The 17357-nt window shown below is 43.0% G+C and overlaps 1 protein-coding gene across 1 annotated transcript in view; it reads left to right on the plus strand.

Moving 5' to 3' along the window:
* SPAG1 (sperm associated antigen 1) overlaps window positions 1–17357 on the plus strand; it is an 84931-nt gene that overhangs the window by 54849 nt on the left and 12725 nt on the right. The window contains exons 11-14 of the mRNA XM_025265084.3: window positions 3146–3538; window positions 3852–3951; window positions 10083–10235; window positions 14707–14873. Coding sequence (XP_025120869.3) covers window positions 3146–3538; window positions 3852–3951; window positions 10083–10235; window positions 14707–14873 — 813 coding nt within the window. The remainder of the gene's footprint in view (window positions 1–3145; window positions 3539–3851; window positions 3952–10082; window positions 10236–14706; window positions 14874–17357) is intronic.

Here is a 17357-nt window from a genome sequence, read left to right on the forward strand (position 1 = left end):
CATGGGGTGAAAAAGAGTCAAACACTACAGAGCAACTGAACAACAACTTGTACCCTGAAATTGCTGAATTTTCTTATTAACTCTGGTGGTTTGTGTGTGTGCGTGTATTATGTAAATATATAATCCTAAAGAATCTATCTGAAGATAATCATGTTATCTTTGAATAGAGATAGTTTTACTTTTTCCTTTCCAGTATGGATGTCTTTTCTTTCTTTTTCTTGTCTCAACTGACCAGGTTACAACTTCCAGTATAATGTTGAGTAGCTACAGTGAAAACTATCTTCAGGGGAAAGCTTTTAGGGTTTCACTACTGAATATGATCTTAGCTGTGAGTTTTTCATAAATGTACTTAATATACTTAATCATGTTGGAAGTTTTACTTCTTCATTTTTTGAGTTTTTTTTTTTTTTTAAATCATGAAAGACTATTGGATTTTGTCAAGTTCCTTTTCAGTGTCAGCTATGGTTATATGGTTTTTCCCCCATGTTCTATTAATGGCAGGTATTGAATAGATTGATTTTTCTACTGTTGAAATACTCTTCCATTCCTGAGATAAATCCCATTGGTCAAGATGTATAATGCTTTTAATATGCTATTGGATTCAGTTTGTTAGTATTTCATTAAGAATTTTTGTATCTACCAGCTACCCTAAACCACCACACCACCCAAGGCTACTGAAGTCTTTGTGGTTTTTAGATCTGATGGTTTCCTTCAGTCTTTATGCAGTGAGAACTGTTGGTCATTCCTTCCTTTGACAGTTGTTAATCATTGACTCCCTTGTCCCTGAAATGCTCTTTCCTCTTGGTTTCTGAAGCAGTACACCTTCCCGGTTTTTTCCTCTCGTTTCTAGGTGGTACTCCACTTCCACTGGCAATTCTGATCATCTTTTTAAGTGTTTTATTTCTCAGGAATCCTTTGGAAGATCTCAGTGACTCCCTCCACACCCAGCAAACTTCAATGATTGTTTTTATGCTCGAAATTCCCAAGTCAGTGTCTTCCAGATAAGGCCTCCTCTGATCTATATTTGGAGCCATCTTCTGAACGACTCCTCTGGAATGCCTTCCAGGGAGCTAAATAGCCCCCAGGTCTCACAGGTCTTTCCGTGTTTGGGCCTCTGCTTACCTGTGCAGGAAAATTTCAGGGGCATTTCAATCTTAAGGAAAGAGGTACAGCATTCATTTCATTTCCTCTGGATCCTGAATCCCAGTTATGTTGGTTTCCAGATCTTCATGCTTGAGCGAATTCCTTAGTCTTTTCCTTGTGTCTCTCTTTCTTCATTTGTAATGTGGGGATAATACTTGGTATGAAGATTAATGATAATGAGGAATGATTATGTAAGTAAAGGTCCTGACTCATAGTAAGTTTTAAATAAATAGCAGCTATTTAGTAACAGTATTGGTCAGACATGATGACACACAAGGGAACCGAAAACAATACTAGCTGCTCATCATTTCTGCTGACACTGATTTATGCTTCCGTCCATTTTTATTCTGGGTGGAACCTGAGCAGCAAATACCAGATGAAGAGTAATAGAGCCTTGCTGTAATAATTCTACTGGGTTCAATCTAGGGGTTTATCACTATTACAAGATCATCTTTTGTTTTAATAATTAAGCCTCTTTTGGTTAGTGATCCAAAATTGAATGTCATTCTGCTGTATAGAAAACTCTATTAATTAGTGTGCTTTTTATACACTCATTTTGCCTTTTCATAGTGTTCATGGGGTTCTCAAGGCAAGAATACTGAAGTGGTGTGCCATTCCCTTCTCCAGTGGACCACATTCTGTCAGCCCTCTCCACCATGACCCGTCCGTCCTGGGTGGCCCCACACGGCATGGCTTAGTTTCATTGAGTTAGACAGGCTGTGGTCCATGTGATCAGATTGGTTAGCTTTCTTTGATTATGGTTTCAGTGTGTCTGCCCTCTGATGCCCTCTCACAAGGCAAAATGATAGGATACTGAAAGAGGAACTCCCCAGGTCGGTAGGTGCCCAATATGCTATGAGATGGCTGGATGGCATCACCAACTCAATGGACATGAGTTTGAGTAGACTCCGGGAGTTGGTGATGGACAGGGAGGCCTGGCGTGCTGCGATTCATGGGGTGGCAAAGAGTCGGACACAACTGAGCAAATGAACTGAACTGAACTGATAAACTCATTGCTTGCCTTAAGGTGACCATCATCTATCCACTGATTTTCATTTATGTACTTGTGGCTTTCTATTTCATCTGTGCTTCAGATTCTGGCTTTAACATTCATGAAACAGAATGGGAAATACATTCATTAAAAATTAGATGAGAATTTATTACAAGAGAAAGTTGGGAAGTCTCTGCAGTTAGTGCTTTGAAATGATGAATTGCTTTGTTTTAAATATTTAGACACCCATCAATGAAATATTTATATTATTTTCATAGTTAAAAATCAGTTCAATAATCAATTATTAAAGCTCTGATGAATACTTGAAATCTTTCAATCAAGATCAGACGAATTTTTAACTTGGAGTAAGGTATTGTAATGGAAATTTTACTGACTTTTTAAGGTTCACTTTAAAAACTAGGTGCCTGTTTTATGTGAGTTCTTTGCTAAAATCATTTTTAAATGCCTTAAAAATCACTTGGACTTGATACTTTGAAAAAATTGATAATTTTTTGATTATTTGAAATAGATAATTTGAAAAAATTATCTTCTCCCAGTTCTTTAACAGAAGGAAAGGGTACCCTAACTTGGGAGTGCAGTTGTATTCAAGTCTTAGTAACTTCATTCATTCATTTGTAAATTGTTAGGCGGAAGAAAAGTACAAATTTTGTAAGGTCTACCTCGACACGTACGCTGTGATGAAGGGAATGATGTTTGAAATGCCGGTTTTCACATCCCAAGCTCTTCGGCGTTCGCAGAGTTAAATCCGGGCTTGACTTGAGTCCTCAGCCCGGGAAACCTCCGGGGTCCACAGGAGCGCTGCCTCTCGCGCTCAACCCTCGGGGCTGACCGGCCCCCAGCGGCGCCGGAACTGCCCGGCTCCCGGCGAGGGGCGGGCCGGCTCCTCCCGGCTTCGCCCGGGACCCCGCCCCCCTGCCGGCACTGCCGCGGCCTCCGCGGTAGCTGCTCCGGATGATGCAAACAGTCACTTCCCGCATCCACTCCCCACAGAGGCCGCGGAGCCGGCGGGAGCCGGGAGCGCCGCCGAGCCGCGCGCCATGGGCAACATCCAGAAGAAGCTGACGCGCAGGAGCGAGGGCGGCAAGCGGCCGGAGAGGGGTGCGCCGCGGCGGGGCCGGGCGCCAGGGGCCGGCGCGGACAAGCGGGACCGACCGCGGGCCCCGGCCCCGGCGGGCGGCGCCAACGGGCAGCCGGGCGGCGGGCGGGGCGCCGGGGAGCCCGCGGCCGGCGCGTCCCTGGGACCCGACGCGCCCCCGCCGGTGCCCGCCGCCCCGATGGGTCCCGCCGTCCTGAAGAGCCAGGGCAACGAGCTCTTTCAAAATGGGCAGTTCTCCGAGGCGGCGCTCAAGTACTCGGCGGCGATCGCGCAGCTGGAGCCCGCAGGTGAGTGAGCTGCGCCCGGCGGTCTCCCTGGCCCCTTGCGAATGACAGGCGCCCGCTGCGTCCGTTCCCTTCCCGGGAACCGAGGGCAGGGCGGATGCGGCCGAACCTCGGAGCGCGCCGCGTGTGCCCGGGGCGGGGCGCGTGGGCAGCTGCCGGTCACGGGCTTGGCCTCCGGCCAGCGCGGACACGGGCAGCTGCTCGCAGCCGCGTTAGCCGCGGGTGCAGGACCGCGGTGCCGCCGGAGACCTCAGTTTTCTGCTGAACTGTGATTCGCCAAATGGATTGTAACCATTTAATTAAATGTGATTTTTAGGAAGTGGAAGTGCAGCCGATCTAAGTATCTTATATTCAAATAGAGCAGCATGTTACCTCAAAGACGGAAACTGCAGTGGCTGTATTCAGGATTGTAACAGGTAAACTGCCCGTTTTTCAGCTTTGTCAACAGATTATCATTTCAGTGGGATGAATGCAGTATTTAATACCCTTCTAACATTTCTGCGTAAATCTGATTTTTTAAGACATTGAAGGTGCGTTAATTGGTTAACACATAAAGCTCATACATCCTTGTACATATATGAAGACAATTGTAGAAGATGTTTGTGCAAACTTCTTTCATTTCTTAGCTACCACCTTAATCATACTCTTTCCACATCGATCCCAGAGTTTTGGAGAAGCCTTCTGACTGGTGTCTCTGCCTCCTCCAATCCACCGTGGCATCAGGATGACTTTTCCTGAAGCATTATTTTGTGCAGACTGTTTCAGCCTGTGTTCAGTTGCCCAGTATGCTGTTGCAGATCATTATAATCTTTGCTTCCCTGGTGGCTCAGGTGGTGAAGAATCTGCCAGCAATGCAGGAGACCCGGGTTGGATCCCTGAGTCGGGAAGATCCCCTGGAGAAGGGAAAGCCACCCACTCCAGAATTCTTGCCTGAAGAATTCCAGGGACAGAATATACTGGCAGGCTACAGTCCATGGGTTCGCAAAGAGTCAGACACTACTGAGTGACTAACACTTTGTCACGACACTGCACCCCTCGCCCCTCCCCCTCCCCCCAACAAGCTTTCTGCTGTCCCTTGGTCTGTATGTGTAATGCCCTCTGCAAACTTTGCTTCAGGAATCTTTCCTCAGCTCCCCGCTCCTCTCCACTTTCCTTGTCACCTCAGACTTCATGGTCTTCTGCATGGCTGGAACACTTGACTGTCACTCGCACACCTGTAGGCACTTATGTCACCCTCTGCAGAGGAATTTAAACTCTCTGAGGTCAGGAATTGCGTGTGCATCCCTCACGCACAGTAGTCACCCATGGTACTCAACAAGTTACATACTGAGATGGATGAATATATTTACATAAATAAAAAGTATCTTTTTAAATTTTTTTAACCATTAAATATTAAGCCTGCTTGAGGAGCCCTTTGGAAAGAAGTTACTATTTATTGTTGTTCGGTCACTAAGTCATGTCCGACTCCTTGAGACCCCATGAACTGCAGCACTCCAGGCTTTCCTGTCCTTCACTATCTCCCAGAGTCTGCTCAAACTCATGTCCATTGAGTCGATGATGTCATCCAGTCATTTCATCTTCTGTTGCCCCCTTCTCCTCTTGCCCTCAGTCTTTCTCAGCATCAGGATCTTTTCCAGGAGTTGGCTCTTTGCATCAGGTGGCTAAAGTATTAGAGCTTCAGCATCAGTCCTTCCAGTGAATATCCAGGGTTGATTTTCTTTAGGATTGACTGGTTTGATGTCTGTACTGTCCAAGGGCCTCTCAAGAGCCTTCTCTAGCACCACAGTTTGAAAGCATCAATTCTTCAGCACTCAGCCTTCTCTATGGTCCAGCTGTCACATCCGTACATGACTACTGGAAAAACCATAGCTTTGACTATATGGACCTCTGTGGGCAAAGTGATGTCCCTGCTTTTTAATACGTTGTCTAGGTTTGTCATAGTGTTTCTTCCAAGGAGCAAGCATCTTTTAATTTCATGGCAACAGTCACTATCCGCAGTGATTTTGGAGCCCAAGAAAATGAAATCTGTCACTGTTCCCATTTTTTCTCCATCTGTTTGCCATGAAGTGATGGAGCCAGATGCCATGATCTTACTTTTTTTGAATGTTGAGTTTTAAGCCAGCTTTTTCACTCTCTTCTTCCACCTTCATCAAAAAGCTCTTTAGTTCCTCTTCGCTTTCTGCCATCAATGTGTTACTGTTAGTGAATCTAAAAAATAAGAAGCTGCATGTGCTGGTGTAACCTTCACAGTCTTGATTTACCACCGTTGTGTGGTATAATTATTAGTATTACTCCCTTTCACTCTTAGAAGCCCTAGTTTGGACAGTGGCATACATGGACACCTTGATTATAAGGTGAACAATTTTTTTTTTCATTGACAGTATCAGTTTACATATGTGGGTAAAAACTTGCTGGTATCTATGCCTGCAGTTTAAAAAGAAAACTGTGAGCTGCTTGTATTTTTTGCCAATTTTACATATTCAAATTTAAAATAAATAATATTTATATTCACTTTGGTCTGTCTCGACATCATCAACGGTTGTGCTAGCTCACAACGTGTTCAGGATTTGGGGAGTTGGTTGAAGTCAAGTTGGTAGTTTTAATCTGACATGATTGGAGTACTACTAATACTATGAAAATTGGCAAATGCCATAAATCTGGGTCTTTTTCTCAGGACAGCCAGCTGTTAAACGTTTGCCACTGCCCATAACTAACAACGAGACCAAGTAGATTTGCATAGTATCAGGCACCTTGTGATTTGCAGTTGAGAACCTTTCAGTTCAAGTGTCTGTTGCCTAAATACATTACCCTTCAGACACATCTCAGGTCTTCCTTCAGTGAGTTCAGTACTCGGGTTAAAAAACAGTGGACTTACTTTCTCCTTAAGTGAGATGGTGTAAGTGAGACATGGTGTAAGACATTTTCTTGCTAAAATGTGTTGTGTTTCAGTGGAGACCCAGGAGGAAGTCACAGAGGACACTGTTGAGACTGGAGTGGAGTTTTATGTTGAAGGAGGGCAGGAGGATTGCCTGCCGGGGAGGGAGGAGGCAGAGGGGAAATGGGTGGTGGTTTAGGTGAGGGGTCCTTAGTGAAGGGCTGTGTTTTCGGCCAAGGAATCTGGCTCTGCTGGTCAGTATCGACCTTTCTAGAAAACGACCTACTTAGATGTTTCCTTTGATACCTGACATATGAGTCTCAGCATAAAGTGATTCGGTGATTGGGGTGATTTTACTCAAAAGCAATGATTCTCAAACTCATTTTAATGCCAGGGAAACCATGATTTGACTCGGGGGACATGTTGAAGTATGGCTGTATTGAAAACCAGTTATTAGCAGGAATATGACTCTTTTCTCTTCACCTCAAAAGGTTTCATACCTTTTAGAGAAAGCCTGTGTTTTAGTTTTTCAGTTAATTATCTTTGCTCCTTGGAGAGTTGTTTGCACAGACTTTTATTACAAGTGGTAGCAGGTTTCAAACAGTGAAAAAGAAAAATTCCCTGGGGGCAAAATTTAAAATAAGGGGGAACCTATGAAATAACTTTCATAGATTTACTTGTGAAATAACTTGATGCATTTTTGTGGGGAAAAAGAGAAAGAGAGAGAACACTAGCACATCTTGACTGAACTTAGGCAAACATTAAGCAGATATTGCAAAAGAAGCATTCAGCATAGTTACTAGACATACAGTGATTGTTCCAGAAATGTTAGAGCTCTGAGGATGACAGTGGTGACGTGCCAGCCCCTGTCTGCACCAAGTACACGCGCAGGAAAGCAAACGCAACTCCATTCTTTCAGGTTACAGAGGTTAACATGAATATTTTCCCCTACGATTACTATGTTGTGCCCTATTTTTTCCCTACATGACAAGATTAACTTGTTTTTCAGGAATTAAGCAAATTAAATATCAGTTAATTTGGCTTATTTTTAAAATAATAATTGAAGGGCACTAGAAGTATTTAGTTTGCTCAAATTCACATCCTCTGCTATCCCCTTCTCCTCCTGCCTTCAGTGTTCCCCAACATCAGGGTCTCTTCCAATGAGTCACCTCTTCGCATCTGGTAGCCAAAGTATTGCAGCTTCAGCATCAGTCCTTTCAGTGAATATTCAGGGTTGGTTTCCTTTAGAATTGACTGATTTGATCTCCTTGCAGTCCAAAGGACTCTCAAGAGTCTTCTCCAGCACCACAATTCAAAAGCATCAATTCTTCAGCACTCAGCCTTCTTTATGGTCCAACTTTCATGTTGGTACATGACTACTGGAAAAACCATAAAACAATTCATAATTGTTTATCAGAAGATGTTAAAAAACATCTTCACTGCTCCCAATCTGTCAGAGAACCTTTTTGAGTTATCTAAATACATCAAAACTCTTTCCTGGACTTTTCATGGAGAGTATTTCGACAGACTCAAATGAATGCTGTCTCGTAATTCTGTTTCTGCTCATCTTTGCTTCTCTCTGATGGACTTGAAATTAGAAGGCTCTTTTAGATTCTTAACTGTGTTAACTTGAATAGTTAAGCTCTTGTAAACCCTGATTTAAAAGTTCTCTGTGTGTTTATGAATAGATGTACTTTTCTTTTTTTCCTTTAGTGGAATTCCCATTTATAAGCTCACATTCATTTTCAGGATTGTGGTTAAAAAGAAAAATTTGCATTTACTCAGCTGGGAAGTGCTATAAATTAAATGCATCATCTCATTCAGTTTTAGATTCCACGCCTATCTCAGGTCCACCTTGTGGATAAATAGCTCCTCGGGCATTGGAAGTCTTTGGTAAAATGGGGGTTGTCTTGTGTCTGTGACCTATATTTATAATGAGTGTTCATGTAGTTACTATCTCCTAAGCATTAAACTAAGGTAGATTTAAGACAGGGGTACAGGTGATAGATCCTGATACCCAAAAACCTGTTTTCTAGTGTTTGAGTGTTTTTAATAGACTTTTATTTTTAAAAAAACTTTTACTGGTTACAAGAGTAACACATACCTATTATGGAAAAAAAGAATTTTAAATCCAGTACAATGCAAAAGAGATTGTTAAAATCATCCCCAATCCTAGTACCTAGGCAGAGCAAAAATGATTCTTTTTCAAAGAAATGATGCTAATTAGGTTTAATGACATTTCTGGAACAGAGTGAGTGGTATACAGCCCAGGAGCACTCCCACACGTGCAGTCAAGTATCCGTACAATGAGAAGAATTACCAAGGGCTCTGGGTGGCAGGTGGCTGCGCTTTCTTAATCTGTGGTGCTTTCCTCTGTGCTTGTGGTGGCAAGAGTGTGGGTCCTGAAGGTTCACTTGGGAGGGCTTTGCTGAGCGCCTCCGGTGGCCCTCTGTGATCTAGGTGCTGGGATATAGTAATGATCAAGACCAGCAATGCCCTTGGTCTCCCGTGGCTTAAGTTCAGAAGATCAGGCATGTGGGCAGATTGCTCCCTCATCTGTGACCTGAACATATGAATATTTACCTTCCAGGCCTGTTGTGACATTAGCTGTCATCTGCAGTGACTCACACCTGCAGGTGTTGTCAGGGCTTCCTCCTTCCAGATCAGTGTAGACAGGGATAAACAGATCTACTGGGGAAGAAATCATGCTTTTCCTGAAGCAGGTCAAATGTCTGATACATGGAAACTGCTTGTGCGTAAAGAATCACCAGCAAACCTTTATCCCCACTGCGGACATTCTGGCACAGATTCTTGTTAGTGGATCAGAGAAGTAGGCTCTTCATGGGATCTCTGCGTGGAATATTAATAAATGTTGGTATCGACCCATAATACTCTTTTACAGTTTCAACTGATTTTGTTAAAACTAAGAGTACAATAGTTTTCACTCAAATACCATCTTTTGATTGTATGCTTTATTTCAGAGTATAGTGAAGTGCATTAAGTTAGTGACGTAGCCTTAAGCAGTTATTTCAAACAAAACCAAGGAACATAACCTTGAAATACATCTCTAGTGATCCTGGAAGTACTTCACAGAATAGAAAGTACACTAGAAAATTCATGACTTACAGAAATCATTGTATACTAACTTCCTCGATTTCATCCCATCTATTTTTGACTGGCAGCAAGTAAATCATAATCAACTGTGTTAAGCTTTAGAGGTCTGATATTCAAAAGGTATTGTAGGTTTTTGTGGTCCTGTGCTAAGTGCCTTAGTAAGTACATAGGTGCAAATAAAATTTTCCCTTGGATCTGTCAGTAACAAGAACCTGGTGCAAAGCCTACTCTGAGCTGGTGCCATGCGGGCTCTGTTAGCCCATGGGGGTGGGGGGCGACCCTGGGAGGGGGGCTTGGAGGGGTAGGCAGTGCCTGCTGCCTGGGAGCTCAGTCTCACTTGGGGAAGAGCAAGTGCCAAAGGGGACTGGTTTAAAAGAAAGGAAGTAACCACAGATTGATTGCTCCGGGTTTGCCTTTCTGGTATGTTGCCAGGTCCTCAAGGTGAAATATCAGATATGCATGTATGTGAGAGTTCAGTCCTAACAGATATGTCAGGTTGGTATAAGTTAAGGAGTGATCTTCATAACAAATGACATGTAATATTTCTGTCTCCTTTAGGGCCCTGGAACTTCATCCATTCTCTATCAAGCCTCTTCTTCGACGAGCAATGGCCTATGAAACTGTAGAGCAGTATCAGAAAGCTTACGTGGATTATAAAACAGTGTTGCAAATAGACTGTGGAATCCAGATAGCAAATGACAGTATTAACAGGTAACCTAATCGAGGCCGCTGCCCGAGGGCGAGTTGTTTTCTAATGGAATGAGATTTCGTTTCTTCCCCTCCTTTCAGAACCAGGTCAAGGTGTGGACATGTTCTTCCTTATTGGCATTACATGGATGCGTGCCTTTTTTCACCCCTTCCAAACCAAATGGTTCTCACTCTAACTTTCTAACTGTCCTGTGATATGTTTTGAGTTGTCCTCTGACACCTTTATATTTGTTTCCTGGTCCACTTATTACTGTTCAGTGAATATTATATATTAATTTTAAAAACAGCACAGGGTATGGCTCTTCTGTGCCACTCAAGATGTACAGAATTTGATTTTAGTATTTGTTAATATCTGTGGGGCTAGAAGGGTGTTTTCAGTGATGTCATACGTCAGTACTGATTACAGGACGAGATCCAAAAATGCAGCGAAGCCTGCCTGCCATTTGAGTCTTCTTCTGCAGGATCTGCAGGTGTTCACTGGCACCACATCTGTCAGTGGGAACATATTTTATTTTCTTCTCAGGAGGGTGGATGTTTCATGAGCCTGCTAGATGTTTGTGTTCTGTGCCCTTTAGACAGACACTCACCTAGGATGGTGATGGCTTCCCTTGTGGCTCAGTCAGTGAAGAGCCTGCCTGCAAAGTGGGAGACCTGGGTTTGATCCCTGGGTGGGGAAGATCCCCTGGAGGAGGGCATGGCCATCCACTCCAGTATTCTTGCCTGGAGAATCCCTATGGATGGAGGAGCCTGGCCGGCTACAGTTCATGGGGTCACAAAGAGTCAGACACGACTGAGCGACTAAGCACAGCACAGGATGGTGAAATAGCACAGAATTTGGATCCAATTTATGTTATGACCTATTCACTCCCTAGGTGAGAACGGGAAAGTAAGAGCGTCCAGATGTCATAAACTGCTTTCACGTGAACTTTGGAAAGTTACTACTTGGCTAACATTTCCAGTTATGTATGATATTTTCTAATTCCATCTGTCCAGAGTGTAATCTCTTTCAAGGATTTTTGTGCGTCACACTGTGCCTTGTGTTGATCTAGTGTACAATGTCCCACTCACCCCGCAGAAAGAGAGGAAGGGGGAAAATGACATAGTCTCTGTCGTTAAGCAAAGTAGAATGTAGCTGGGCGGGGGAAGAACTTAACATAAGACGCGTTATCCCCAAGCAGGAACGTTAGTTGATGAGTGGGGGGATCACAGAGGGGTCAGGCTGCCCTGGTCTGTGGGCTGCAGCTTCGGGGAACGAGCACTGGAGGTGGTCAGTGAAGGGCATTGATTGACCACGGAGGGGACCTTGAACAAAGCTGAAGAAGATGAGAACTCGTGTCTTACAGTCCTGCCTTACCTCCCCACCTGGTCCTACTGCACTTTGGAGAAAACTGTTGGAAAGATCTGCATGTTGAGTGGGCAGCTTTTCTCTGGTGCCTCTTCTCCGTGGTCGCTAGGGACCCACCTGTTGGGAAGAAAAGAAAAGATACTGGTTATTGGATCTAGAGCGGAACCCGATGGAACCATGGGCATTCAGGGCATGGTCTCCATCCTGTAAAATCAGGGGTGTCCCTGGGAGCCCTCCAAGCCTTTTCTCCTGCTGCACAGCCGCCTGGTTGCACATCACTTGCTGCCTCCACATGGGCTCCTGAAGGCTCTTCTTCCCTGCTTTTGTCCGGCTAAGTCCCTTCTTACCTTTAGGAGAGGACGTCCCCTGATCCACCCATCTCCCCTGGCACACGTGCCCCTCAGGCTCCTCTCCCTCCAAGCTGTGCCTTCTTTCCATATTATCTCTTTCCATAAAGTTCTTTTAGATTCATTCCACTAAGAGTTCTGGGAAGTCAGGGTTGTGTTTTATCCAGCTGTGCTGCTGCGGTACCTTGTACAGCAGGCATCCTCAGTAAAACTGTGTGGAGTGAATGCATTCTCCAGCAGACCCTGTGCTGTGGGTTTCTGCTGTTAATTCGCCCATCCTCTGCCTGGGAGTCTCCGAGATGGTTGGGAAAGTAGTGTCTTCTCCCAGGGTTATAAGTTCTTGTGAAAAAAAGTGGGCAGACACCTGAAGTGTCTGCCAGAGACCAGGGGCCTGTGAAGAGGTGTGTTAGGAACTCTGGTTCATAGTGATAGACTGAATGGGTCTGAAGGGAGAAATTTATGTCTGAGAGACTGGGATCACTCATATTTCTGAACCTTCTACATTTTTTACACTTAAAAAAAATTGAAGTAAAATTCACATAACAACTGAATTTACTATTTTTAAGTGTACAATTTAGTGGCCTTCCGTACACTCACAGTATTGGACAGCTGCCGCCTGTAATAGTTCCGAAATACTTCATCCCCCTGAAGGGCCCCCGTTACGCCCCGATTTGCCTTCTGTCTCTGTGGATTTACTTATTCTGGAGAGTTGATATAAATAGAAACATGCCGTGTGTAGCTTTTGTGCCTGACTCACATAGCTTATGTTTTCAAGGTTGGTCCATGGTGTGGCATGTGTGACGATGTCATTTCTTTTTATGACTGAGTAATATTCCACGGTATGGATGTGTCCCACCCGTTAATCTGCTGAAGGACGTTTCGGCTGTTCCCACCTTTTGGCTATGGTGAATAGTGCTGCTGTGAACATCATGTGCGAGGTTTTGTTTGCATACCTGTTTTCAGTTCCTTTTGGGGTATTCCTAGGCATGGAATTGCTGGATCATACGGTAATTCTGTTCAGTTTTTTGAGAATTGTATTGTAATTTTTAGATGTACTCAAGAAGGTGCTTTTACACAGATTGACTTTTAAGACTCATTCATTTTTTTTAATGGAACGGTAATTGCTTATGTATCATTTTATGAGAAGCTGAGGCTTTGTCTGGTTTTGGCATATATATTTTCTGTAAAATAGTCATTAAAAAATTTCACTATTCCTTTTCATGAACCCTATATTTATGCTTGCTTTTCCATCTAAGCAGCTTTTTTTTGGAAAAAAAAAAATTTTAAACATCTATGCTTATTTGTTTCTTCCATTAACCATATTCCTCTTTTCCTCTCTAGGAATCTCATATGTTACATTTCCCTGCATACACTTATTTACTCCCTGGCAACACATCATCTCTTTTAAGCTGCTTCTTCCTTCCTTTCTGCTGGTAATACAAGTTTTGCTTGAAAATTCTTTTTTCTAAAGCGTCTTTTTCTTCTGCTATGGTGGGTGGTTATGCGTTATTTAAAAAAAATTTTTTTTTGCACTAAAATATGAGATGTGGCTATCATAACCAAAGATCACTGTTGAAATTTAAGTTTATGAAACTGTAGGGAGAATGTATGTATTATATTTGGCTGTATATAAATATATTTTTTTCACATAAAAAGTACTACTGAGTTAACTAATTTGAATGCATTCTACTAATTACCAGTGACTTTCTCAGTCTTGGGGAGCACCTTTTTTTAAAACCAGATTTATCCCAGACATAATTTAGTTTTGTTTTAAAATCTAAGTATGATACTTTGTGTGTTTAAAATGATGCGAAAGTGATAATCAGGGGTGGTAATCTGAATATTATTTATAGCCATTAGCAAATGTCATTAATACAAGGGTCCTTGTAGTAGACTCCATTATCAAATTCTTTCATCTTTATGCATATGAAAACACAATGAGTGGATCGTTTTAGAGATGAAAAAATGCAAGGTAAGAGTATCAACCATATGTTAATGTTTCAAGAAGAAGCACTATTCCATTTGACAGCCACTCCTCATCAGTTTTGGGCTTCCCAAGTGGCTGAGTGGTAAAGAATCCTGCCAGTGCAGGAGACACAGATTCGATTCCTGGATTGGGAAGATCCCCTGGAGAAGGGAATGGCAACCCACTCTTGCCTGGGAAATCTCATGGACAGAGGAGCCTGGTGGGCTATAGTCCGTGGCGTTGCAAAGAGTCAGACATGACTGAGCAACTAAGCACACACATGTACATGCCCTCATCAGTTTCAGCAGCCAGTCCTGTATGCCTATTTTTAGTATACAGTTTGGGCATAGACATTCTAAAGTACTTCTGTTAAGTCTCAAGAGTAATAATCACTTTAGCAATTATATGAAATGTTATGTGGGGCACGTTTCTTCTAGGCTTCCTAAATTTTAGTTTTATACTTTACTTTTTTAAAAAATTAAAATTTTATTGCATATACATTTAAAAATTTCTTAAACCAATTAGAAATGTCTTCATTTTTTCTTTTGATACAAAAAAGATCTAAAGTTACATAGTTTGGAGCAACTTTTAAAAGTCCTTTCAAAGACAGTTTATGTGGACAGCATATAGCTCAAGTTGCTGTGTTTTCTACAGGGAAGTATACAAATGCATGTTGTTGTTCAGTCGCCAAGTCGTGTCCAACTCTCTGTGACCCCGTGAACTGTGTAGCATTTGTAAGTTTTACCTTAATGTGCCCTTCAGCAATATAAAAAAGCAAACTGCATGATCAACAGAGAAAACTGATTTTCTTTTTAGGATAACAAAGATTTTGATCGCTCTGGATGGCCCAAACTGGCGGGAGAAGCTGCCACCCATTCCTGCTGTGCCCACCTCCGCACAAGTGCGGGCTTGGCGGCCTGCGGCAGAGACGCCCCCAGACCAAGTGGGAGATTCCTGTTGCCATCCCCAGCCAGGCATGCCAGGTAGGGGAAGCCTGCACTCATTTCTTCTGAGGGTTATTGTGAGCTGTGTGTATTATTTTCTCAGTACAGCGGGAGGATAAGTGCGTGATATCAGGCTTCAGACCTGGGTTTAAGTTCAAGACCCTGCTCTCCCTCTGTCTAACTGCAGAGTCTTAAGGAGTTGCTGCCCACCTCCAGTGTCTTCATGTATATGAAAGGGGGAGATGTGAGTAACTGTCTCACAGAGTTATGCTCAGGAATAAGGGGAGATATGCATATAGCATACTCAGTACAACGTGCTGCCTGTGTAAGCGTACAGTAACCTCGTCATAGAGTTGGACTATAAAGAAAGCTGAGCACTGAAGAATTGATGCTTTTGAACTGTGGTGTTAGAGAAGACTCTTGAGAGTCCCTTGGACTTCAAGGAGGTCCAACCAGTCCATTCTAAAGGAAATCAGTCCTGAATGTTCATTGGAAGGACTGATGTTGAAGCTGAAACTCCAATACTTTGGCCACCTGATGCAAAGAAGTGACTCCTTGGAAAAGACCCTGATGCTGGGAAAGATTGAAGGTGGGAGGAGAAGGGGACAATGAAGGATGAGATGGTTGGATGGCATCACCAACTCAATGGTCATGAGTTTGAGTCAGCTCCGGAAGTTGGTGATGGACAGGGAGGCCTGGCGTGCTGCAGTCCATGGGGTCACAAAGAGTTGGACACGACTGAGTGACTGAACTGAACTGAACTGGCTGAACCTCTTCATAAAGGTTGTTATTGTTTAATCCCTCAGTTGTGTCCGACTCTTTGCAATCCCATGGACTATAGCTCCGGCTCCTCTGTCCATGGGATTTCCCAGGTAAGAATACTGGAGTGGCTTGCCACTTCTTCCTCCAGGGGATCTTCCTGATCTGAGCATTGAACCTGTATCTCCTGCATTGCAGGTGAAATCTTTACCACTGAGCCACCAGGGAAGCTCCTAATAAAGTCTGAGTCAGCAGTATTATTAATAATAAGAAAAAGAATTAAGTAGCCATGTGGTTCTCATCATACCATGAATGTGGTGGCAAGGCTAGTGTAATGAAATTGATGTTTTTGAAAGAATAAAGCCTTATAACATGTATCTTAGCGGGACCTCCTTCTCCCTTACAGTGTAGTCGTTCAGGTCCACAACTGCATCCCCACAGTGCCCACCTCAGCACTTTGTGTAGAGTGTGTAGTCAGTGTGACTTCACACTGGCCTTCCGCCTGAAAGCCAGCTGAGGCTCCGTTTCTACTGCCTGCTTAGGGACCCATGTGTGTCTTTGTTGGGCTTCATCTTGCAAAGCCCCTGAGGTTCCTGAACTGGCATGTCCCGAAGGCTGGTGTTAGACCCTCACCCTTTTCTTTGCCTAGAAAGAAGAGGCAGGGAACTTCTGCCAAGGCTTTTAAATGGGCAGCAGTCCTGGGGAAGCTGTGGAGATCTCTAGTTTCTAGAGTCTGTAATCAGTGGGGAGTGGCACAAAGTATTTGGTCAGTAAAGGGTAGCTCTTCATTTTTAATAATGTGCAAAAACTAACCATGCTGTAGATATGTGCTAGCAAGTCATGAGCACAAGAATAATCAGTTCTTTCTGTTCATATTTATTAGTGAGACTGGATTCCACATTCCTAAAAACAGTGTGGGAAGAAAAGCTTGAGGAAAAATTTTCAGCAAATTAGAGGGAAAAAATCCTCTGTAATAATCTGTTTTAGAGCTTATATAGACACCAAGATTTATGGCGAGTGTCATTTGGCTGCATAGTGTGAGATTTTTTGAAACATGAAACATTAGGCAGAAATATTCTGTGATTTGAAATAAGGGATGAAAAATTAATATTCTTGCCATTTGTGCAGAGGGACAAATAAGGTTATCATTTATATTCTGAGTTTATACTATAAATTCAGTGCATCTATCAGGATCTTTAGATCACAGAATTTAAAGATATATTTTAAAATTTAAGTTATGGATTTTCATTTTATATCTAGATACTCTATAAAGTTAATACATAGATTTAAAAGTTTAAATTTTAATATTTTATGTATGGTAGACAACCTTGGTTGCAAGTCACAGAAAATCTGTTGACTTATAACTGTAAGGAGATAGTTTTGGCTCAAAGTAACTGAAAGGGCCTGGGCAGGCTCCAAAATCAGGCATGATTTGTCAGGGCTCAGGGTATGGCCAGAAATACAGAACTGTAACAGTTTTAGACTTAATGACTGCACAGATCAGTGTCCAAAGAGAGAGAGAGACACCACTGCTTTTGGTGGTATTAATTTAAGGATGAGGAAATACATTGCCCTAAAGATCTAGCTTTTTTTAGCCTGTTGTTCTGTAGGCTAAACTGTCTTGGTATTTATTCTAATGAGTCATATGCTCTTTCCTGAGCCACTCCCTCAGTGATGAAAAAATGCCCTGATTGACTTAGACCCAAGTTCTGATTGGTGGGGTCAGTTTCCCCTGGACACGTGGGCTGAGTAGGAGAGGAGTAA

The sequence above is a fragment of the Bubalus bubalis genome, chromosome 15 (assembly GCF_019923935.1).
Source record: "Bubalus bubalis isolate 160015118507 breed Murrah chromosome 15, NDDB_SH_1, whole genome shotgun sequence".
NCBI classification, from domain to species: Eukaryota; Metazoa; Chordata; class Mammalia; order Artiodactyla; family Bovidae; genus Bubalus; species Bubalus bubalis.